Raw genomic sequence first — 25,477 nt, forward strand, 5'->3', positions numbered from 1 at the left:
ATAAATAAATGGCTAAGTCTCAGGTATTCTGTAACAGGGACAGAGAAGGGACTAAGAAACTCCTTCCCTTCGAGTTGCTGTAGGTTGTTATGTACATGTGAGATTATGTTATTGGAATCAATTTAGAAATGTTGAAATCTTTATCAAATAAGACAGCTATTTTTTATTATACATGTACCCAAGGGTCTAGAGGAGTGAGACATTTTATCTTAAATTCCAACTGAATTTATTCCTCTTTTAGTTAAGAAGGCTCTTTTACAGAATATAGGAATGAAATTTTCATGATCTACCAATATAATGATGTAAGGAGCCTGTGGGAAGGGTAGGGGAAAGGGAATGAGGGAAAAGAAAAAGCATGAGAAAATGAAAAAATGGAAATAAAGTGTTTGTAAATGGGGAGGGGAGGAGGGGGTGAAGGGAGGGCAGGGGTAAGGGGGAAAAATGAGAATCAAGACCTGTCATGTAAAGGTACAAGATCCCAACAATGAATGTAACTGCACTGTATCCCTAAAATGTACCAATAATCTCAATTAAAGCTGAAAAAAAAAAGATGTGTCATGTAAAGGTACAAGATCCCAGTAATGAATGTAACTGTACTGTATACCTAGAATGTACCAATAAACTCAATAAAAAGAAAAAAAAAGAATCTAATATCTCAACCAACAGAAAACAAAACAAAAAAACCCCACAAAAAGTATTGTTTGGATGCCTCAAACTTAAAGCTATTTTATATGCAACCTATTTGTTTTACTATTGCTCATCAAAATTGTTTCTTAGAGAAATTCTTTGTTTTAGAGATCTTTGAGTGAATCCCAGTAACTTAGGGATTTTGAAGACTGAGCTATGAAGAGGTTTGATTTAAAATATTTGCAGCATCAGCCTAGCATTTAAAAACTAGATGGTATTTTCAGATAAATGACAATTGACAGTCTAGGCAGAGTGGGACTAGATGAGTGGAAATTAAGATAATTAAGGTTATAAATCTCATGTCAAAAATTAAAATGACAGTGATGTTTTTATATTCCAACAAATTTCTCCATCAGAGAATTTTTATTTTTTGTCACAAGCATAAATGAAAATTAAGATAAAGCTTCATTTATTATTGCATGTAGAATGCCAGATATATGTAGATATTGTTATTCTTATACAGATCTGTGGCTATGTTAAGACCTGGGCTATGACTGATGCTCCAAGTCTATACTTAAAAGTAATAATTTATATTCTGAACAGAGATCTCTGCTATTCTAGAGATCTGCAATAGGCTGACACTTTTCAACTTCCACCCTGTCCCATAGATCCACACATTGTAATGCAGCAAATTCTATTTACAGCAAACTTGCACTATCAGTTTACCCAAGTTGCTTTTCCATGGGAGAGGTTACTGAGGAAAGTCAGCCTCTGCTAATTATTTTCCTAAGGGAGGAACTTTGCCAAAAAATTTCAGGGACATTTTATGGAACAAAGTCAATTGGCAACCAGGCACTGTTCCAGGCAAGCTGAAAGACAAAGTGGATGGCTCAAAATAAATAAATTACATTAATATATTTCTTCTAGAGTTGGAATTGATTTATCTTGCTATCTATTTAGTTTAGATGAATTGAAAAATTGCACAGTCTCAGCAGCCTGAGCAGTTATGTACACATCTAATGTACTAAATTTAATGCTGCATAATAATAATTTTATTGAGAATAAAACAAGGCAGTTTTGAGCAAAGAAGGATCATTTACTTATAATTGCATCTCACGGTGAGAAGAAACCATGACATCAGAGGCAGAGCTTTGGAAATACAAAATTTGAGCTTAATTCTTTGCTTGTGCTTTTTACTAGTCTCATAATTTTTAAGATAGTAAGATTCCTATCTACTAATTTTTCTCCAATTAGGTAGGGATTAAAAATAATAGCTACTTGAGAAGATTGAATAAGATGTAAATAGTAAGATTTTAATACCTGATGCCTAACACATATTAAAGTTCAAATAATGCCATCAATCATTAACAACTATGGTTTTGATTCTCTGAGTGACTTGCTGTGCCAGATATGGCTCTTGACTCCCGATTCTAAGAACTTTCTTTCTTCCTTTTCTTTTCTTTTTTACATTTGGGATGCTGGAGCTAGCATTCTAAAAACCGTAGGTTTTCTTTGCCAGCTGGATCCTGCCAGGGAGGTCATTAGGAGGAGACTGCAAGACTACAGGAAGGAAAGGGCTTGCTTCTTCCCGATCATTTTCTCTGTGCTTCTTGAGCGTTTTCTGTTTGCATTTCCTTTAAGCATTATCCCAGCAATGTTTCTTCCATCATTCTTTAGGGCAGCAGCTGAATGTAGTGTAGTTTTCCCAGTAGTATTTGCAACTGTGTCATCAGAGACTATCACCACCAACCAGCTGGCTTGAGAGGTCTGCTCCCAACTTCCTTGTGACCCCTCCTTGGACTTTAGAAATGTCATCATCAACAGAGCAGCACCTTCGTCTTAGATGTCTGAGTTTCAGATTTATAGGACTCCTACACTTAAGCTTCTAATTATTACTATTTTTAGTCTCCTATTGTTTTCTCATGAATAGTAACTGGTTTGAGAGTTTGCCATCTTCATGACATAGAGTTACCTAATTAACAACTGTGTGCTCAGTTAACAATTCTTCATATTGAATTTTCTCTCTCTAAATAAATGACTGGCCCTTGGTAATACTCTTACTATCCGATAGTTTATTTAATCACTCGGGAAGCCTAGAAAGCTCTTTTCTTTTTTTTTTGAGCTAAAGTTCTTTTTCAGTGACCTGTCACTCTAAGGGCCTTTGAAAACACAGAGAGTGTTCTTCTTCCTGGACACCATATTGCAATGTTTCAAAACAGGTTATGGGTTTCATCTTATTTCAGAGATTCTCCAAAGACACAGAACTAAATGGTAGGAGAAATGAGGTAGATAAGGCAGCCATAGAAAACGGCATGAAAACATGGATAGAGATGAAATGATTGACTTCCTTTTCAACAGAAGCCCACCTTAATGGATCAGTATTTTGAAACTTATCCATAAAATTTAATAAAATTAAGAAACTAGTCTGGCGTAGTATTCCTCATCTTTCCTCTAAATTTCAAGTAAGATAAAAATATGAAAGTTCATCACTCTAAAAACTTCTATTAACAATCCATCTGTTATTTGAATGGAAGGTTAGTCAACAAAACGCAAGTCAGTGGAACTAGATGGAAGAAAATGTGAATTGATACTGTCTTTAAAATAACAATGAGCAACAATTTTGACTAAAATATAAATCAGGCAATTCTTAATGATGTCTATAAATTATTTCACTTAGAGTTCCTGAAGACTCAGTAAGATAGGTTCTAATATTCCTATCATACAAATGAAGAAACTAAGGCTAAAATTTAAGTGACCTTAAGTAACTTACCCTACTGCCTTTAGATAGTAATTAGCAAAGATGGGGTTCACCAAGGTAATCTGGGCCCTCCAGGTCTTAATTCCTGTAATGATAATCATTCCTTCCCTCCTATCCTTTAGTTCACAGGGAAAAATCACTATGGGCCTCTGCTGAGGGATTCTACTTTATGGAGGTAGTCAGAAGTGCCATTTGATCACTTTCTTCTCCTGGTTACCATTTTTATTTCTAAATCTAGATAGAAATGGCATCATGCGAAGAGTTTTCATGCAAGAAAGGTTTAATTCCCATTGGAAAATCAGCTCAGGAGGTAGCAGGTGATAAATTTTCTCTGTATCCATGGAAACCGAAAGATGTTTAAAAATATTTTTATACATTGAATTGGTTCAGATCACTGATTTTCAACCAAGTGAGCACATTGGAAATATCTGTTTTTTGTTTTTTTTTAGCAACTCAAACATGTATCTTAAGATTTTGAACTAAGAGGTCTTGAATAGAGTCTAGGCATGTATTAAAAATAATTATTAGGTTGAGGAATTGATTAAGGATTTTTAGGGGAGTTGTAGATTCCAGTCTGGTTCACAGGATCACATCATGTGTCTGATGATTGTGGGAGAGTGGAATTTGGTTTAGGCAATGAGCACAGCAATTTAGCATTCACCTGTATTTTTTCTATTTTTTTTTTTTTTTTTTTGGTACCGGGGATTGAACTCGGATCCTTGTGCTTGCAAGGCAGGCCACCGAATCGCTGCGCTAAATCCCCAGCCCTCACCTGTATTTTTTAAAAAGTGATTTAACTAGTGTATAAGTGAATTAGCAACTTAATTAACACTTGCTGGCAAACAGAAGTATATGAATAAATATCTTATTGCTCTAGAAAAAGAACTCTTTCTCACTACCCAATTACAAAACATAAACAAAACAGCAGGAGCCCTTTACCAATGTTATAGAACAAGGCAAAGAAAAAAGCCATATTATGAAAATGAGCTACTTGAGCTGAAAGAAAATTGGAAAAATAAAAACCCTAGAATTTAAAACCAAGTAGGATAATTTGACATTTATGAGACATAAAGATTCTCAAAAAAGAGAACATATTGAGATATATAATAATAGAATGGAATGAAAAAGGATGTGTTATATGGAAAGGACTGGAGGAAATAAAAATCCAATGACAAAATTCAAATTATGTTTTGGAAGCACAAAAAGCGTATTGCACAACACTGAATTAGTGGAATGGGAGAGAAAGTCTAGAAAATCTTCTAGGGTATAGTATAAAAAGTCAAGAATTGCAAATAATGAGAGTAATGATGGACTGTGCTTCTGTCAGTTCTCAGTTTCTGTTTTATGCCCATTGTCCCAGGTAATTACTGTATTAACAGTGTTCTCTTTTCTCTATAAAAATTTTCCTGGTTTGGATATATGTAGTCACTAAGTATGGTGGGCAAAAAAGGAAACAGAAACCTAAGAATTATAGTGTATCTAAGAGAAAAATCACAATAACAAAAACTAAAGCACTAGACAAAGACATCTCTGAAGAAAACATTTCTAGATGTACTTTGATGGACACATCATTCTTGACAGAGTCAATGAAAATGAAGTATACCTAGACATATCTGATAAAATGTTTTAATAAAAACCTGTCAAGCATTCAGGAAGAAAGAAAATTAAAAAGGTAACCTTCAGAAAAATAAATATGAATACCATGGCTTCTCATTTCTGCTCCATTAAATGCCCCAAATGGTAAAGTGATATCTAACTGAGTTTGCTTGGAAAAGAATTTTATGCTTTGTTAATCTGTCTTTTATTTGTAAGAAAAATAACAAAGACGTGCTGGGATACCTAAGGATGCAGAAAATCTGGGTAGACTCAATATAAAAAGAATCATTGGAATTATCTGATTAATTACTATTTATTTTCCTCTTCCAGAAATCTGTGTTAAGGAAAAATATACAATGTCGACAAAAATGTCTGTGAACAAAGACCTTCATTGTGGAATATTTTAAGAAAAAATTGTAAAAAACTTATATGTTAACATTCCAGGCATGTCCAATAGTTTGGCATACTATGTAATTAAAAAAAAATCGTGGCCACAATGAGTTTTCCATTATGTGAGGGAAATGTCATCAATGCTATATAAAATGGAAGATTCTAAATAAAATTCTGCATGTTTAAACAAAAAAATATAACAAAGCGAAGAGGGAATACCTTAACAAGTTAAGGTGATTGTCTCTGGAGAGTAGGGTTTTTAAAAAAGTTTTTTTAAGCTTTTCCATTTTATAATCAGAAAATAGCAGCAAAATAGTTAGAGGAATATGTTGCATTTGGAGTCTGTGGAGAATTCTGAAAATTTCATGACCCAATGAAGCAAGCAAACCTGAATACAAACTTGATTGTGTATTAAAATTTCCTTGAGACCATAATGTTAAGTGAAATAAATCAGACACAGAAGCCTAAATATCACAACTTACATGAAATCCAAATTATACACAAGGAGCAAAATAAAAGATACATATAGGAAGTAGAGAGAATAGATCTTTCTCAAAAGGAAAGGAGATCAAGAGGGAGAAGTGAGGTAAAAGGGAGAGAGAGAAGGGAAAGTAGATGAAAAGAGGAATTAAAATGTGTAATACATCCCTTATACATCCGTATAAGTCATGTAAACATTACTACAAATGTGTGCTAATAAAATATCACTCATTCACTCATTCATACATTCATTCATTCTTCTCTTCAAAGTTCATTCATCCCTAAAGTTCATTCATTCCTTAAACAAATATTGGAGTGACTGCTATGTGCAAGGTTTATAGTAAGATGTTGGATAATTATAGAGAATAAGACAGAATCAAAAAAATCAACCAATAACAAATGTTGGAGGGGTTGTGGGGAGAAAGGAACCCTTCTCCATTGTTGGTGGTAGTGCAGACTGGTGCAACCACTGTGGAATTCAATATGGAGATACCTCAAAGAACTACGACTAGAGGTTCCATTTGACCTACCTATCCCTCCGCTGGGTATCTTTCCAAAAGAATCAAAAGAACCATACCACAGTGATATATGCACACCCATGCTTATAGTGGCACAGTTTGTAATAGCTAAAACTTGGAAACAGTCCATTTGCCCATCAGTTGGAGACTGGATAAAGAAGATGTGCTTTTTCTACAAAATGGAGTACTATTCAGACATAAATAATGAGAAACTAGAGTTATCCACAGGAAAATGGATGCATACTGAGGCCATATCCTTTTTCTTTTCTTTTCTTTTCTTTCTTTCTTTCTTTCTTTCTTTCTTTCTTTCTTTCTTTCTTTCTTTCTTTCTTTCTTTCTTTCTTTCTTTTTTTTTTTTTGGTACTGGGGATAGAACTCAAGTCCTTGTGCTTACAAGGCAGGTGGTGGACCCAGTTAGCCAAATCCCTGGCCCTGAGGCCATACTCTTAAGTGAAATAAATAAGACACACATGTGTAAATACTGAATAGTTTCTCTGGTATGAATAACTAAAAGTGTAAATTGTATAACTATACACAAATTGTATAACTGATAATGTGAAATAGGAAGAAAAGGGCTAAAGGTGTAGAGGAAGTGGGAAGAGTAGGGGAAAGGGAATAAGGGACAAGAAAAATATGAGAAAAGGAAAAAAATGGAAACAAAGTCATTGCAGATAGCAGAAGGTGGATGGGGTAAAGGGTGAGGAGGGACAAGGGGAAACAATGAGAACCAAGATCTGTCATGTAAGGGTGCAAGATCCCAATGATGAATGCAACTGTACTATATACCTAAAATGTATCAATAAACTCAATGAGATTTTTTAAAAAAGAAAATAAAATAGAAAATAGGAACCTAACAGGGATAAAACAAATTGTGCTTAGGAAGACAAACATTGGAAGGAAATTAATGTCAAGGTGAAATTATTAGTCTTTGAAATTGTAAATACATTTTAAAAATCACCATTACATTGCTTCTATATAAATATTTTAAGACAATGTATAATAAAATGAAGACAACCTTTCTACATCACTGTGGCTCAGAGTATTGTCCATAAGAATTTTGAGAAGTATTTGTTTGGCAGTTTTCTTTGCATAGGATTTGGAATCATGAACTGTAGAGGAAGAGATATTTCTTGCAATGGGCTTACCTCACTATCATCACTGCCTTGTTAGTGACTCATTGTAGAAATGTTACATTCAGTTCCTTAAAAAACACACACACATGAGAATTAGGGGAGTTTTTCAGCTTTTTACCCTAAACTTGCTTTTTAGCACCTGTTGAATTTCAGGTGAGGAAATAAAGGCCTAAGGAAAGGCTAAATAAAAGAGCTAGCATTTATTTCATTTTTTATTTTTATTTTTGCAGCGGTTGGGATCAAACCCTGGCCTTGCACATGCTAGGCAAATGCTCTTCTATTTTGGTATACTCTTTCCCCTACCATATTTTAAAATGGACTATATGTTATATTAAATGCTCTTGTTAATCCATTTGATAGGAACTATTCTATTTAATCAATATCTCAAACATTATTTAATCAATACCTCAAACTCCGAGTAGTGACCATTATCATGTTATCTTTATTTTATGAGTAATTTTTCTAAAATTCAATTATGGGCACACATGGAATAGACTCATCTTGTATCTAATTATACATTATCTAGATCATACTCATTATCCTTTAGTGCTTTTTTCCCTTTTGTTCTCTTGCTTCCAAGTGAGGGTGTGTACCTCTTTTTCAAAATTTTTTTATGGTACTGGCGACTGAACCGAAGGCCTTCACCCTGAACTGTATTCCCAGCCCTTTTTTTTTCTGTGAGACAAAGTTTCATGAAGTCACTAAGTTGCCTGGGTGGCCATGAATTTATGATGCCCCTGTCTCACCCTCCTAGGGTACTGGGCTTACAGAACGCACCACTCTGCCTGGCTGTCCCTCTTCTTATAGTATGTACTTATTCTCGCTCTTTCTGTGTGTAAAAATACAGTATTGGTTATGTTCATAGCCTATTCCGTCTCCCATTGCTCTTCGAGGCACCGGGGAATTTCTGGTTAATACTTGTCTGCTACAAATGCCTTGACATTTCTTAGAACAGAAGTGTTGAACTGGTGACCCTCAAGCACTAGTAGGCCTTTAATTTGTTTTTGAAAAGTGAGCAAGTTGTCAACATTTATGGGGATTTTTACATTTAAGAAAATACAGTCTGGTTTCTTTGAAAAAGTCAGACTTTTTCAAAGGCTCTGTTCCCTCAGAATAACAGCTGGTTCCAGCTGAATGGTGGCTGACTGCACTTTAGAAAGGTCGGGCACTCTTCTATTACCTACAATTTTGCTAGTCCCTACTGTATTGCTTGGGACTGTTTTTCACATTTCCATTACCTCCTTGGCCCGATAAGACATCTGAATTTGAGATCTCTGCCCTGGATCTTTAGCTCTCAAACTGTATTGTGCAGATATGAATCACCCGGGGGAGTTTCTTTTAAAAATTCAGATATGAGGCCATAATATATAATTAAATGGAATTCAGTGAGTTTGAGAATTTATACTTAAAAATTATTAAATAAAATTTTGTTTCAGGTGATCGTATCACATTTTACAAATTACTTTAGATGACTTTTAGGATTATGTAGTTCTAAAGAATGATAATCAAAATCATCCGTGGATACAATCATTTGTGAAGTTGCTTGTTTGTTTGTTTGTAAGATACGCTCCAACCTCAGGGTTTCTGATACAATCAGCCTGGGAACCTGTAGTTTAAAAAGTTGGCTGGGTATTGCTTACACAAAGATGCTCACCACTCTTAGGGACTAAAACCTAAAGCTAGATCCTTCATGACAGACAAGCAGTGAGTACAAGGCAAAGCCAGAAATGGAACTGGCTAATCTTAGCCAGATCTGAATTTTTCTCTGATTTCTTGATGTTTTTCTTTGACAAAAAGTGATAGGAAGAAATATAATTGTAAGCATTTTCTTTTTCACTAATGATTATTTCCACTTGCTTCACTTTTAATCAGTTTGACTTTCTCTAATTTTGAAAGACAAGAATATTTGGTGACACTGTTTCGTGAAGTTGGCTAAAGGGAGGGAATAAAGGTTGAGGAAATCAGCGGCTCAATGACACAAGAACAATGGTACTTTCCTGTCATTTGTGGCCTACAGGAAATTAAAAAGTGATTTGGGAACAATGAAGGCAGTATTAATAGTTTAACAGGGTAGTAGAAACAGGTTTTCTATTTCCTATGAAGTCAGTTTGTCCAAGGCCACACTGTCCCAGATTAGTTGTACATCATACACTAAATTCTGGGTGATCCTGAACTCTGGCCACCAGTGTGTGGGGACCCTCTTTTGAATGGCAGTACATACTCTAGCATTCACTTCAAACCACCTTGAGAGATGGTAAGAGTCCCACAGTGTTGCTTAGCTTTCTCATGTTGCAGGAGATGGAAGTGGACCATACATTCAATTTCATCAATAATCATTGAGCACCTGTTGTGAGTCACGTACCGTGTGAACAGCTTAGAGTTCAGTTGCACACCCTTCCTTACGTGTTATCACATAATGACATTACTGTGGAATCCAGAGAAAGGAATGCACAGGGCAGAAAAGTCCTATGGAGGGGAAACTAAGTAACTAATTGTAGTTAGGAGAGGATGAGCAGAAGTGATGTTTGAGCAAAGATGGGACAGTTGAATAGGAGCTTCAGGCGGGCTCAAGCATACACAGTGTGCTAGTTGGGGTAGGGAATCATGCCAAGGCTTGGGACAATGTCGCATATTTAGACATTGCTGAAGAACAAAGTACAAAGGGTGAGGGTTAGCATCAAGAAGAAATGAGCAGAAGAGTTAATCAAGGATCAGGTAATAAAGGGTCTAGAATGCAACTATAAGCTTCTTAGAATTCATCCTGTAGGTTAGTGTTTGGCACAGTGTAGATGGTCTGTAGGAGATGATTTTAGGTTGCTCAGGGATTTGACATTAAATAACACTGAATCGCATAGTGAGAAACTTAATCCCTTTTCAATTAGCATTTAACCCGACTGTTTAGTCAAGGAGAAAGTCTCTGTTTGGTATCAGTGTGTTTCTAGTACTTCGCTAGCTCTTGGAAATTTCCTCTTTTAAAAAGAGTCAAGTTCAGACCTCTGACAACAATGATGCTTAGCTCGAACACTTGTTTTCTTTGTGTATTTATTTTTATAGTTACTCTATATTTATGGTAGTAGCTGTTGCTAGCTTTTCATTGATGTCATGATGAAAATATTTAAATTAAATTTATTTAAAACAGTCATTTAATTTTAAAAATTAAAATCAACAGTGATGCAGAAATATGGGAAAAATCTAGAAGACAGTACCTGGATGCCTGAAATTCAAGGCACACTGCTGTCATTTTAGAGGAGTACTGAAAGAGTGGAAGCTACTAGTGCCCTGGAATTTCCTCTGATAGCACCTTAGACAACAGAATCCAGGGGGCCAAGAATGGAGGCAGAGAAACCAGTTCAGAGGCCCTTGAAATACTGTAGGCAAAGGTGGTGTGGCCATGGCTAGCTTTGCTGATTTATTCCATATCTTTCCTAGTGTTGGTATCCTCTTAAATTCTGCAAAGGACAATCTCAGTAGTTCACTAGGACTGGGCTCAGAGGTAAATTCTGAAGTGGTTCTGAAAGCTGTATATGCAGAGGTTTTTAAGTAGTTGCTGCTCTGCCAGTGTTAAATGTGGACTTGGTTGAAGATTAGAATGAGCTTTTATCATTTCTGGGATCTTAACCTGTTGTTAATGAGCTAATATAATCCTGAAGCTTAACCACTGTATTTTATAGCTATAAAATGGCCATCCCAGCTTTAGTGTTTGATTTCCCTAGTGTCTCTCATTCTAATCTGTGTCCTGCATGTAGTCTATGTATCTTGTCAACTTCCCAAACTCCTTGCATCTCCTTTAGCCCTAAGGCAAGAAGCTGAATTTCCTGGGTTTCCTTCCCTGACTATAAGAGCATCTTTACACATTTTTAAGGTTCTGTTTGGAAAGTGTAAAGCTCTGCTCTCCTCTACTCCCTTCCCAGCTGCTGCCAACCAGGTAGAATATATTGTGAAACCACTCATTCATGGCAAGAGGATGGAACAGAGTGGGCTGCTCTGTTTGCCAAAGTAGCACCAAGGGAGAAATGTCCTGGCTTTCCAAACTAGAACTAAAAGTGAGTTGAAAAAGATCTTTCAATAATAATGCCTTTCATCTGTTTTTTCTTTTGTAACCAAGACTTTAATTCCAAAGAGTTTCACAAAACATATTACAAATGACAGCATGAAAAAAAAAATCTTGGGCAATAATGCAAAATTTCAGGTCTACAATGTACCCATAAATGGAAGGAGATTGGTATTTCAAAATCTTAAGTTTCTAAATAAAGAATACTACAAATGGCTGAGTATTCATATACAGCATCACATAAGGAACCTGTGACCTAGGCAAAGGTAAACTTTCTCAAAATTCATCAGATTCTATATCAACTAGGCAACCTCTGCCCGGGGTAAAGACTAGTTCCATTTTTCAAAACACTCCCACTTAGTTTGATGTACAGCGTTTATCTTTACCTGCTGATATCTTTACAGTTGCTTTTAAAGACTATGTTTACCTACAGCTGCATGCTATATCCCAGGCAGTTCTTGAAGCTGACCTAGGTCAAATGAAAGGAAATAGAAGACCAGTTTCCAAGAGAAGTGGTATAGAGGAATTAACTTCATTTGACTTGAGTATGAACAGAAAATTCAAGTTTTGTTTGAGACTTCATAAGCTTGGTGCATTTTAAAGATGTTTTAGCTGTTCATATTTGTGTGTCTCCTGGAACAGTGACACAAGTCATGGCATCATTTTCTGTAGTTTGACGTAGATCATATGAGGATTATAATATATTATATTTCCATGTTTCTTTAAGAATCTTATCTATTTTTAAAATGTGAATTTAAAAAGTTTTATTTTTGTACTTTACCTCTCTGACACTTGTACCAATTCCTTAAAAAAAGCATATGAGGCACAACTCAAGTAATGAGTGATTATTTATAATTTATAATTGAGGAAGCCAAGACTCTACAGATGATTCTGGAACTGTAACTTGAAGCCAAATGTCTGATTCTCTGCAGGGATCCACATTGCCTTGGTCTCAAACAGAAAGTCTTTTACAGATGGTGTTTATGTTCACAGAACTATTAAAAGCAGAGTTATACAATGATAAGGGTTAAATAGGCTTTTGATGCCTAGACTGAGGTCTTAGCAGTCACAGATAACATTGTTGCAATAGAAAAATCATCTGAATTAGACCACAATTAATCTGCAAATTTAGACAGCTAATATCGTGATTTACATTTACTGAGTTAAACAATTATATCACATTTCAGTTCCTAGAGATCATTTGCTTTCTGGGTACCTATATCTCAACGGAATACCATGAATTGAAAAGAATTTGCTGCAATTTGTGGAAGATCTTGAAGATCAATTCTGTATATTTGTTGATGATTGTTGACCTTTGTTTCTTTGGTTTTAGAGAATGTGTGTCGGAAATTTGGCATGTCAAGCAGTTTGTAGAATGAAGTTTTTTTTTTGTACCAGGGATCAAACTTGGGTCCTTGTACTTGGAATGCAGGTAAAAGAACCACTGAGCTAAATCCCTGGCCCTAGAATGAGTTTTTTGATTTCCAAAAAACCTGGAGAGTCAGATTTATTCTCTTCTGGGTGGTATACCACACTTCAATTTTATGAGGTGCTGTTTTAGTGAATTTGCAAGTAAGGTGTGTGTTTCATCCCACTAAAGTGTTGTGAAAAAGCAAGAATATTGCATAGTAGAATGATTTTGGAGTGAGGGCAAGGTGGCACAAAGCTCATTGTGTTATACTGGATAAATGTATTAAATTTGAAAGATGGGTGAATAGATAAATGAAAGTTGCTTTAGGAAGATTTACCAAGTATCAGTGTACAGCATGGTTGGTGGAAAGACACTAGAGATTTAGGGGCTATTGAAGAGTATTGATGAAATGATGTAATGAGAAAATAGGAAGAAAGAATAGGTCTCCAAAAATATATTGAGGAAAGTAACAGAACCCAATGAGAAAAGAGGGAGAAGTCAAAGATGTTGTGACAAGTTTCATTATGGCTGATGAAGATCACCTTCTAAGGAGACCTTTAAATATTTTGAGTTTAAGGTAAGAATCAGAGATCTAATTGGAAATTCTAGTTAGGGATTCCTGGTATTGCCACATAGTTGAAACCTTTAGGAGTTGAAACCTGGGAAATGACTACACAGGTGTACCAGATCTAGTTATTGCTCTACTATTTACACTTCCTTTACATTGGGGCCATGAACAAATTGTGCTGTGAGTGCTTCTGAGGATAGATCATTTGTTTGTGTTTTTACAAATATTTATACCTGTGCTCATTTCTATCTCAGGGGTCTTTGTACTTTTTGCTCCCTTGAGCTTGTAGTGTACTTCTCCTCAGAAAGTATGTGGTTCACTTCTTTTTTCATTCTCTGCTCAAATATCACTCCTTAGCCTCACTTGGAGAAGTATAGTCATTCTCTAATTCTTCAGTGTCACTTGACTAAGTATAGTCGTTCTCTGATCCTTTAGCCTGCTTTATCTTTTTCCTTTCTCCTTTTGCCTACCTGATAACGTGCTACATATTTACTCATTTGCATATCTTACTGCCTGTCTTCCCTGCTCAAATGTGAATTCTTTGAATGTTGGAGCTTTGCTGTATTGTAAGACTTATATCAAACACTTAACTCAGGAATCTAACCATTGCTGATTAGATTAAGGGAGGACATATAATTTAGGGTGGTGGGGACTAGTACATGTCAGCTGAGGCAGCTGGATGTCTGGAAAATTTGGACTGAGAGATAGATGTAAGAAATGTATTCATAAATTTTGGTAAGGTTGTAAAGTTGTATAGAGCTCAGACCATTCTGATGCAAGAACTGTATCCATGCAGAATTATGAAGCTGAGAGAAAGCCAAGGAACGACAGATGAAGGAAAAAAGAAAGCAACTGCCAAACGAGTTTCTAGTATCATGGCTCAGCCATACCTTTCACATTTCTTTCCTTGTTTTCCTGTAGATTTTCATACAAATTCTCCTGTGTTTGAGATTCATGGGGTAAGTTTTCCCTCCTAGCAATTACAAATCTTTTGACAGCACTGCCCAATAAAACTTTCTATGAAAGTGGAAATGTTCAGTAGGGCAGACATCACCTATATATTTGTCTGCTGAACACTTGAAATGTGGTCTATACACTCAGAAATGAATTTTAAATTTTGTATAATTTTAACTACATAAAAACATCTATATTTGAGTAGTGGCTACCATATTGGATGGCACAACACTGTGGTTATTATTGTAAAGTATAAAAAAGTATAAAAACCTTAATCTAGCTGGGGATTTAGCTCAGCCGTTCAGTGGCCTGCCTTGAAAGCGCAAGGACCTGAGTTCAATCCCCAGTACCAAAAAAACCCCAAAAAATAAAAAACCAAAAACAAACAAACAAACAAAAAACACCTCAGTCCAAAAAAAAAAATAATGAAAGAGCAGGGAAAAGAAGGTGAAAATCCATGATGGTGTCACGGAATCTAGCTGAGTGTATTCTGTAGCATGAGAAACTACAGAATGTTAAGGAAAACTAATCTGGTAAAGTCCTGTTAGGTGTAGTGGAGAAAAAATTTGATTTTAAACAACAAAGATTAAGTAAACAAATCATGAAATAATCTTATTTAAGGAAAAACTATGTAGCCATTAAAATCTTAATGACATGGGAAGATGTGTATAATGTATAAGTTAGTTGAAAAAGACAATTCATAAAACAATATGACCTCAGTTTTTATTTTATTTTATTTTGTTTTTTTGTACAAGAGATAAAACTCAGAACCTTGCACTTGTAAGGCAGGTGTGGTGCCACTGTGCGAAATCCCCAGCCCTGACCTCAGTTATTTAAACACGTACCTATCTAGATCTTTGAGTTGTGGCTTTGTGGGCTGTTTTTAATTTATTTTGTCTTTTGTTAACTTTCATAATTATCCATAAGAAATCCCTTTTACAACTAGAAATAAATGATATTCTTAACAAAAATTTAATGCATCTTTCCATGTTGCATTAAGAACCAGTGTGATAGAAAATGCAGTTACTAAAAATACTATACATTTCTAAAGTTCAGTAGAACTTTAGAACTTTACATCTCTCCAAATTCTCTGGTCACACATTTTGAGATATAGTATTTTATGGGTTGTAGATGCGGAATACCAGAGGTCTTTGACCTTAATGCTTAGTAGAAGGCAAAAGAAGTACTTCTCTTTGATTGATTAATCCAGCCTTCCTAGAGTCTAGACCAGGAATGAAACTAACAACTGCTTGGACTCTTTTCTTGTCCAAGAGGTTGGATTCCTGGAACACTTCAATTTATAGCCATATTTCAGAGACCACTAGATGGCTCTCTGTGTTCATGATCAAGTGAAATAGTGGATTCATTCAGGTATGGATTTATCATATCACTCCTCTTCTTTTTTTCCTCATTGAGTTTATTGGTTCATTTTAGGGATACAGTACAGTTACATTCATTATTGGGATCTTGTACCTTAACATGTCAGGTCTTGGTTCTCAATTTTTCCCCTTTAGGTATGTACTGAACAACTTCTTCATGTAATCCAAAGTGTGACGAGACACACCTCTTCCTACTGCACCGTCTCAACGACATCTCTGTGTCTGGATCTGTATATATACCTGCTCCTGTTACATTCACAATATATAGAAGCATTTTTGTTGTTGTTGTTTGGTTGTTTAATGGACTCCCCATTTAAGAACTTCTGTTTGGGACAGAACAAATAGCATTCCACCACTAAGCTAGACTGCAGTTCCATTGGATAAAGACATGCTTGGCATTTAACTTTGTTTATCGCAATGAATACTTTTAAATTTAAACTAGAGAGTATAAACCCAATTTTTGTTTGACTTCTATTTGAAACTTTCAATATTAAGGAAAAAAAAAAACCACCAGGTTGTATGCAGATTGTGTAGCCTTCAAAGTGTTTGGTCCTGCCCTGCTGCTAATTACATTCAGATTATGACCACAGATAACTGGGTGGAGAGTAGTGATGACTCATTTCTAAGTAATAATGATACTGAAAAATACAGGTTGAGGTATTGTTTGGAACTGTACAGAGTCATGAAAATACTGAGACAGATTATAAATACATAGCAAAACCCCACCTTTTAATATAGAAACATCATCAAGTAAAAATGTCCAAGCTTCAACAGCCATACCAGCTCTAAGTGTTGAGAAACAATTGACTTTCCTTTATTTCTCCTGGTTTTTGCTTTTAGGCCCAATTAGCATAACTGTAGGACTTTCTTTTATTAACAGAATAAAATACATAAAAATCTGTCAGGATTTTCTTTGGACAGGGATGGGTAGTAAGTGCGTGTGCATTATCTTTATAAAAAGAAGCGATTGCCTTTATAAATTCCCTCAACTCTGTGTGTATCAAACTGCATTTATATAATAATGATTAAAAAAACCCTCAGAGTTAGTTTTGTGGGTATGTTTTCTTCTTTATGCCTTAGTACACAGACTTGTTACTAGCCATGAAACTTTAGATTAATGTAAGTCACAGTCAGTAACATTAATATAGAGAAAGCCTTTAGGAAAAAGGTGAAACTTCTCAACCTTTAATCCATGTTGAGTTAAACTCTGCCCTAACTAAAGCCGAAAACATCAACTGGATCATGGGTACTAATGGGTGGAAACACTGCATTTTAAAAGAGAATTAAAGCTTCACTTCTCATGTCTTGTTTTTTGTTTCCCAGCTGCAAAATGTGTAAATTGAAAATGGAGCCTACCTTCCCAAGTGAAGGTAGTCCAGGTAACCATCTATCTCCTCTCTGCCAACGTCTGTGTAAGCAAGTAAGTCAATCTCCTATTGTAATGAATTTACCACAACCTTAGTGGTTTAAAACAATATAACTTGTTTTTAATTACTTACACATGGAGGTCAAAACCTGGAATCGGTTTCACTGACCTAAAGTCAAGGTGTTGGCAAGGCTTCATTCTTTCTGAAACCTTTAAGCTAACAATGCATTTTTTTTTGACTTTTCAGTTTCTAGTGGCTGCCTGTATTTCTTGGTTTATGGTCCCTTCTTCCATCTTGAAAGTGCCTCACTCTAATCTTTGTGTCACCACAGCATATCACTATATTCTCTTACTCCTCCTGCTTCCTTATACTCAAAAAGTAACTGTGAGAAGAACGGATAAAACAGATGACAAAGGACTTTCATAAATGTAAACATACTCTGTAATCTATTTGTCCTTAAATTTATTTTCATATCGAAGGAATGAAAGCAAAGAGGAAGAGATATGAAAGTAACTTTTTCCTCTTAATTTTTAATTGTGTAGGCAATATAAACAAATATGGATTTTTAGAAAAAAATGGAAGCATGAAGAAGTCAGAATATGAACTTCTACTCTACTGATAACCATTGTTAACATTTTTGAAGACTTCAAATTTTACAGAAACAATTTCATATTTTTTATACATTTTTCTAAATTTGTATAAGATACTATAAAAATACTGGGGCTGTTTAAATTTTAAAAATTGCTATCGTAAGAAACCTTGTCATTAATCCTCCTCAAAATGCTCCCTATCACTTTGAACTGAACACATTTATCCCATCATTGTTGCCACTTGCAGAAGCATTTCTGGAAGGCTCTTTTCATGAGTATCTTTAGATGGTGTGATAAAAACATGGTGAATGCTACTGCCCAGAGCCATCCATTGGATGGGCAGGCTCCTCAAAACATAGCAGTGTGCTCATCCACCTTTCTCACTGGATCTGGTACCATATGACTTCTGGTTCTTCTCTAAGTCAAAACGACCAGAAAAGGTCAATATTGATTTGGATATCAAGGCAGTCACGATAGTGCAACTAAACATATTCATGAATAAGGACTTCCAGAACTGCTTTAGAGAGTGGCAGTGGAATCAGTAGGATAAATGTGATTCAAGTGAGGGAAAAATATTGAAGGGTATTATGACAATGTCTTTTCCTATAATAGAACTTTAGAATTTAAATATGCTACATTTTTGATTGCATCATATATTCTCATTTTGAATGACTGTAGTATTTCATACCATGATTCAACTATTTAAATTCCCATTATTGAAAATTTAGTGCTCATTATACTTTAACAGCTAAACTTGGATGTAGACATCTCTCTCTCTGATATTTTTCACTAGGATATCACAAAAGCACTGATGGATCCAGTCTAGTCTTTGATTGCAAGCTGAGAAATAGACTAGTTCCAGAGCAAGCAATTAGTCTTTCTTCTTTTTGATGGCTTCTCACTTCCCACAATGAATAACTCTCTCTCTCTTCTGTATGTTGTCTATGCACTGTCATCTATGTCACAGGATGATAGGATAATATAAACATGAGTGAGGCAAGCATGAATAGCAAAAATGTTATATAATTAAAAATTTCCCAAATCTTTTTCAACTGAATAATGATGAGCCATGATTCAGCTAGACTAAAAAAAAAAGAATATTCTACTTAACAGTCTATCCCTTAAATTCATCTCTATTACTGGACAGGTCTTGACCAAACATGTACCAGACACTTGACTTCAGGAGTTACTCCTGCTGAGGCAATACCAGTTCAGATCAGAGATTAACTTGCTCCCTCAATGCAAGTTGCAAAATGCAGTCGACAGACTCCTCTTAAAGTACATAGATCTTACAAATTTAAGCAAAGATCTAAGAATTTGGCTGCAGTGCTGGATTGAGGGAAGAGAAAGGAGGGAGAGAGAATTAGCTTACTCTTAGTTTACTTTTTCCCTCCTGCTTTTTTCACCCACAATCTCATAAAGGAAAGATCAAGGAAAGACAACTGTGTGGCATTATGATTTCCACTAGTTTGTTATTCATGCATTCATTAAAAAAGCAATGTGGAGATGTTAAGAGATATTCTTTCTTCTTGTCCAGATTTACAGATTCTAGTGCTGTACTCGTCTCTGTACATGGCAGTAGCTAGACTACTCAGGAGAAAATGCAATGCAATTTCTCATTCTACATTCAGTGATATCATTAAAATGAACAATGGCTTGCGATGAGAGTTTCACATAGTTATGTAAGGCAATGGTACTCAAAGTAGCTCGTTTTCAAATTATCTTCTGTCCATGATGAGATAAGGAGTATATGTAAGTATGAGTTAACACTCAGGTATCTTTATCAAGATAGATTTTTGTTTGGAAAAAATGATGAATCAAGTAGACTACATAGTGGTATAGCTGATATGATGAAGGTGGACATGGAAAAATCTGTGGATTTTTAGTGCCATTTATTATAAATTTGTCTGTAGAAAAATTTTTGACCAATGTAGAGGACCAAAATTTCTTAGAAACGTTGGCCATTTTATTGTAGTTTGCATGAGAGAGGTGCTTGAAGTTGCATGAAATAATGTGACAGTGGTAAAAATTGACATTGACACCGAAGCAGGACTGTGCTATGTCTTTTTCCCCTAAGCAAATAGGCAAATTATTGAGGAACCTAATTTTCTTTCTTTTTTTTTTTTATTAAACCCACTTACATTGCTTTTTGCAAGAGAAAAAGTGGGGGATACTTAGGGAGGCCAGTGGGGAATGGAGACATGTCATACTATGAATTACATTTCATTTCATTACTAATGGGGAATTAATAAATTAGGGCTACTTTTTTCTTATCAGATCATGACATACTTTTCCACGGTGTATTTGGATAACACTACATTTATCCCAAGTTCTTTTGCTTTCTTACTTGATACACAAAATGACCCTGTCACACAGAGATGATAAATTTCTTTTGTTTGATAATAGATATTCAGAGATAGTCACTTGCCCAAGATTACATGGACAATAAAAAAGTGGCAAAGGTAGTTTGGAACTCTTTTGGCCATTATTTTATATGCTTTCTATTACACTGTAGTTAGAATTTGACTGGGAATGGTCATGAAATAAAATCTAGTGTTATAAAATGCATGATAATCTCATGCAACATTAGAAGGTAAAGCACTAAGGGATTTAAACTTGAAATTGGCATTGAGATAACTCAGCTTATTCAATCATAAATTGACTCTGAGATGTAATGGTAAAGTGAGATCAAGGGAAATGAATATATGTTCTGTGGTTTAAATTATTTTTCTGCAGTAAACACAAAGAAAAGTGGGTGGTACAGGCTAGTTACCCTATAAATGATATTTGCTAATCTCTTCTGCTCTATCTAGAAGAATAAACAATAATGTAAACAAATTACCAAATTAACGCTATGTCTCTGTTCATCAAGAGGAACCTAGAGAAAATTACCACTAGAAAAAGTTTTGCATCACTTGATATTTAATTCAAAAAATCACTTATCTTCAAGTCAGCAGCAATTATGCATTGCTCTCAGCCATTCATCAGGAGTTGAGGAAAATCACTTTCTCCTCAGAGGCCTGGGTAGACCCAGTCAAACATAACCAACAGTTAAGAGCAGACATTTTAAACATACACGTGTTTTACAGGTCCCTTCAAGAACCACCTCAGTAATGTAGTGCTATAAAAAAGTTCTATAAAAAAGTAGTGCTGACAAAGAGGCTTCAATAATTATCCTGTGTTGTCAGAGAAAATGAGCAACTAAAATGCTTATGTTTGTATGAACATAGACTTATGTATGTATAAAAATTTGCACCCATGGTTCATGAGCTAGGCAGACCTATGTTTGGTACAGTCAATGAGAGCTGAAAATAATAGTGCAATTGTTTTTTAATTGCATGGATTTAGATCTATTATATTACTTCATTAACTCAGCCAATGGAAACCATTGTGGAGTTAACATGAGATTTTTTTTTAGAGCAAAATGCATATTTGTCACTAACAAGCAAGTAAGTTATAAAGAGTTAACTTTGAAAACATTACACAAAACCCTCAAAGTAAAAGCATCATGGGAATGGAAGAGAAAGCAACAACAACTGTAGAAATTAATGTAATGTAAATGACTAGGTGCATATACAGTGTCATTATTTGAAGGTTATAGGAATGTAGACCTATGAAGTGATCATTGAAATAAAATAAGCTGGCAAATAAAATAAGTGATTAGGGTGTGTTAGTGAAGTCATCTTTTTAAAGGATGAAATTGTGCTTTGATCTAATCTTATGTGGAATGTTATACTAAGTTTTTACAATGTATTGATAATATACATATGGTTTCTAAAAGATAACTATCTTTTAATGAATTTTCCTACTTGGAGAGCATTGGTCTCTTCCAAGCTGATGATTGACTCTCTCTCTCTCTCTCTCTCTCTCTCTCTCTCTATATATATATATATATATATATATATATATATGCTATATACATATTGTGTTATATTAAACACATGACATACATCTGTGGACACACACATATATAAGTAAATGCATGTATGTATATGATTTTATAAGCTTCTTTTTAAAACCTAGGACCAGTTAATAAGTCTTAATACCATTAACCCACTCAGGTGGAGCTCTAGAGTAATGTAGTCAGGACCTTTTGAATGAATGAAGAAAGAATTTAATAATATTGACTCTGTACCTACATCCTGGAATTGTGTTAAATACTCAGAAGATAATACTTATAAAGTCTCTTTAAGTCTTTGGAGGAAGTTTTGTGTAAGCAATTTTTTGCATTTGCATAGCTCATATGTATGTTAATAACAAAGTTTCTCTGGAGATACATTCTTGCCTGTGGCATTATCTTTTAAAGGTGATATTAAGTTATGGTTATTTTCTAAGAAAATAAGACAACACTAGAATATGGAGAGGAATAACATACATTGAAAATAAAGTGTTTGTAGATGGGGGGGGGAGGAGGGGGTGAAGGGAGGGCAGAGGTAAGGGGAAAAAAATGAGAATCAAGACTTGCCATGTAAAGGTACATGATCCCAACAATGAATGTAACTGTACTGTATCCCTAAATGTACCAATAAACTCAATAAAAAAAAAAGAGTTATGGCAAGATGCTACCAAAAGCATTATTAAGCAGCTCAAAAGAAAGTGAGAGAAAATAGTTGCCTCTGGTCCTAATCTAAAAGTAACTTCGATTCACTTGAAGAAGAGACACAATTTTAATTTGTGTGTGTGTAACTCCACTGTCTTCTAAAATACTTTATTATACTAGTGTCTTTCTTCAGATACTGGTACAATTCACAAATTAAATCATTGGGAAGAACTCTCCAAGTATAGTGGCTAAATTAAGTCAATTTTATTAATGTGTAAAATGGATTTGACATTCTTTTATATTTACAAGGTCTTAAAAAATCAGTGCAGTAGAGCAAGGTTCACTTTCCAGGAGAAGAAAAGGAAAGATCAGTTATTAATTTTGCTGAAAGCAGATTATGGTCATATTCTAAAATTACATATTACAGTGGACTTGACATTGAGCAGGACATTTGTAATATAGACTGTTATAGAATGACATTTAAATAATATATGAAAGCTAAGACAAGACAAGTTAGATATGTTCAAATTTAAAATATAAGTGGAGTTGAAAGAAAATGTCCTCAGTTGGACAAACTAGACTCAATGAAATAAAATCCTCTCCCTTTCAAAATGTTTATGATGAAAGTAGCAGTGACAATGATTTAAAACATGTTGCTGGATAGAAGCACAGAAGCAAATGTGCTTGGAAGAATATTTTTTAGTCCATTTGTAAAGGTTTTTCCCTGCAGGACTTTATTCCCTCAGTGGTCTTAAAGACTTGAAGTTTACTGATTCTAGTTGCTGCTTCATGGTTTTTCTAGTCCCCTTGTTTTAATGTGCTGTGTACTGCACATATCCATCATGGAACACAGACAACTTCTCTCCCAACTAAGGAACACTCATTTTGGGAGACAGTTCTTGCTATGTAAGATGCTTGCCAAACAATCTGCAAATGGAAAGGTATCTGGAGACTGTGACTGCTATTGGCAACTTCTGAAAAATTAGATAATAAGGAAGCCAGTGATGTTGGCTTCTGCATTCCATTAGATCTGATTCTGCATAGATGCTAATAATAATAATACACCCGGTTGATGTAGATTCACATTTCTAATGCTTTGGCCATTGGTAGTATTGTACACTTGTATTTTCCATGCCTTCCCATCTGCTGCGTACAGTTATTCAGATTCAGATGACAGAAGTATTTTAGATAAATGTTAATTAGCCTGCACCCTGCAGAACAAATCTCTATATCTTATCATTAAATAGGAATCTTCTGGGAGACTGCTGAGACTAGTTTGTACTTCCCTTCTTAAGATTAAAATTTTAAGATTCATTTTCTAGAAAAAAGAAATCTTAGCATTGTTGATATTTTATAATAGACTCAAACATTTCACTTGCATATTGCTCATACTCATTTTAGTTTTTATCTGTTCATATATATCAAAAGTAGAAGAAGAGAATTAAGAATTTTTTTCCAAATAGAAGGACAGGGTGAAAATGATGTAGAGTAAGAAATCCTTTAGTGTCTGGCCTCTTACTTCAAATATCAGAACTTTCCTTAGTTTCTCAATCTTTAAAATGGGGCTGATTATAGTCACCTATTTTGTTTCAAAAGTACTTTGTGTAAGATTTATTACAATTTGGTTTTATGATAAGCCTATAAAATACAGAACACTTTTATTGCTTAAAGGACTCTGTCCTCTCATAAAATATTTATCTTAATATAATTACTTATCAACAGATTCACAAATAGCTTCCTTTTTTAAACTGAAAGCATATTGAGTGTTTTTTAACCCATAGGAAGACAGATCTTGAGATTGTTGTTCCTTTATTCTTAGCTAATAAGAGGGAAACCAGAATGTCAGCAATCGCATATCTACCTTTTAGTTCATGTTACAAAGAAAGAAGGGAGGGACAAAGAAACAATCACTCAAGAGTCTCCCGGTCCATTCTTATGTTATCAGATAATACGTCTGAAGGGTTCCAGTACACAAGACTATTAACCATTCTTGTTTTTTGGCACTGGAGATCGAACTCTGGTCCTTGTGCTTGCAAGACAGGCGGCAGAACCACTGAGCTAAATCTACCCAGCCCCAACCATTCTTTACTTATCACTGTTGTACTAGTTTCAGATTTTTACTCAAAGACATTCTAAGGGATGTGCTGTCTTCTTTAACGCCATTGTCTAAGGGTAAGGAACATCTTCTGAAGTAAAAAAGAGCACGCAATGCTTTTTTCGGTCAAAGGCTCCCAGAGTTCCTTTGGGAGAGTAAGGCTGGCACATTCTGGGTTCCCACCCCCATTCCCCGCCCTACCGATTGCCAAACCTCGATCGCTCTCCCTGGTTCAGAATCTCGACTTTCACCAACTGGTAAAACCGTGTTTTTTGGGTGTGTATTCTCGCTTCACTTCTCCCACCGGCAACCCCCAACTCACATTTTATTTCCATCTGCACTTGAAGTGTTTTATGCTACTTCCACGGAGGCCTTTCTGCCTACCACCCACGGACACGTTCCCGTCTTTACACAGTGACAAAGTTACACGGCCCAAGTCCCTGCCGACTTCACCCAGTGCTTTCCTTCCCCCTGTCTCCGCTAGGGTCCCTATACCCAGCAGCGCACATCTGCCCTCCACGCGGCTGACTCCTCTCACCTGACTCTCCCGCGGAAACTCATGACGCACGATGCTGATCGCCGGAATGTGCAGAACCGAGCTGACCAAGTCGAGCTCCATCATCTCGCCCTGGCTTTGGGGAAAGGCCAGCAGTGCCGACACCCCTTGCACCACCACGGTGTGGCACACGCTCTGCAGAAAGGAGAAAGGGTCACTGCTCCATGGCGAGCTAGGAGAGGAGAAGGGCAAAAGTGGCAGATCGCCCAGGCCCGCTTCGATGGCCATCACTACTTCTAAAGACAGGTTGTAGGGTAGCAACCCTTCCACGCGGTTCAGGTTGTCCACGGCGAATAGAAGGGCGTCCCGCGGCCACAAAGTCTCCGCCCTGGGACCCTCCCCGGGCTTCCGGGCGCCGGGCGGTCCCCGGCCATGCAAAGCACTCCCCAACCAGCGTGCGCCCTGAGAGGGCGCCGGGGGTCTCCAAGACCCTGGCTCCGGCTCATCCCTCTGCGCACCCGCCC

At 35.8% G+C, this 25,477-nt stretch overlaps 1 protein-coding gene across 1 annotated transcript in view; it reads right to left on the reverse strand.

Moving 5' to 3' along the window:
• The window catches only part of Grin3a (glutamate ionotropic receptor NMDA type subunit 3A), a 156,561-nt gene that overhangs the window by 129,943 nt on the left and 1,141 nt on the right, over positions 1 to 25,477 (reverse strand). Inside the window, exon 2 of the mRNA XM_033759136.1 lies at positions 24,996 to 25,477. This exon is cut by the window's right edge and continues 26 nt beyond it. Coding sequence (XP_033615027.1) covers positions 24,996 to 25,477 — 482 coding nt within the window. The remainder of the gene's footprint in view (positions 1 to 24,995) is intronic.

Source organism: Fukomys damarensis, unplaced genomic scaffold (genome assembly GCF_012274545.1).
Source record: "Fukomys damarensis isolate Sample0158 unplaced genomic scaffold, DMR_v1.0_HiC HiC_scaffold_36, whole genome shotgun sequence".
Lineage (NCBI taxonomy): Eukaryota > Metazoa > Chordata > Mammalia > Rodentia > Bathyergidae > Fukomys > Fukomys damarensis.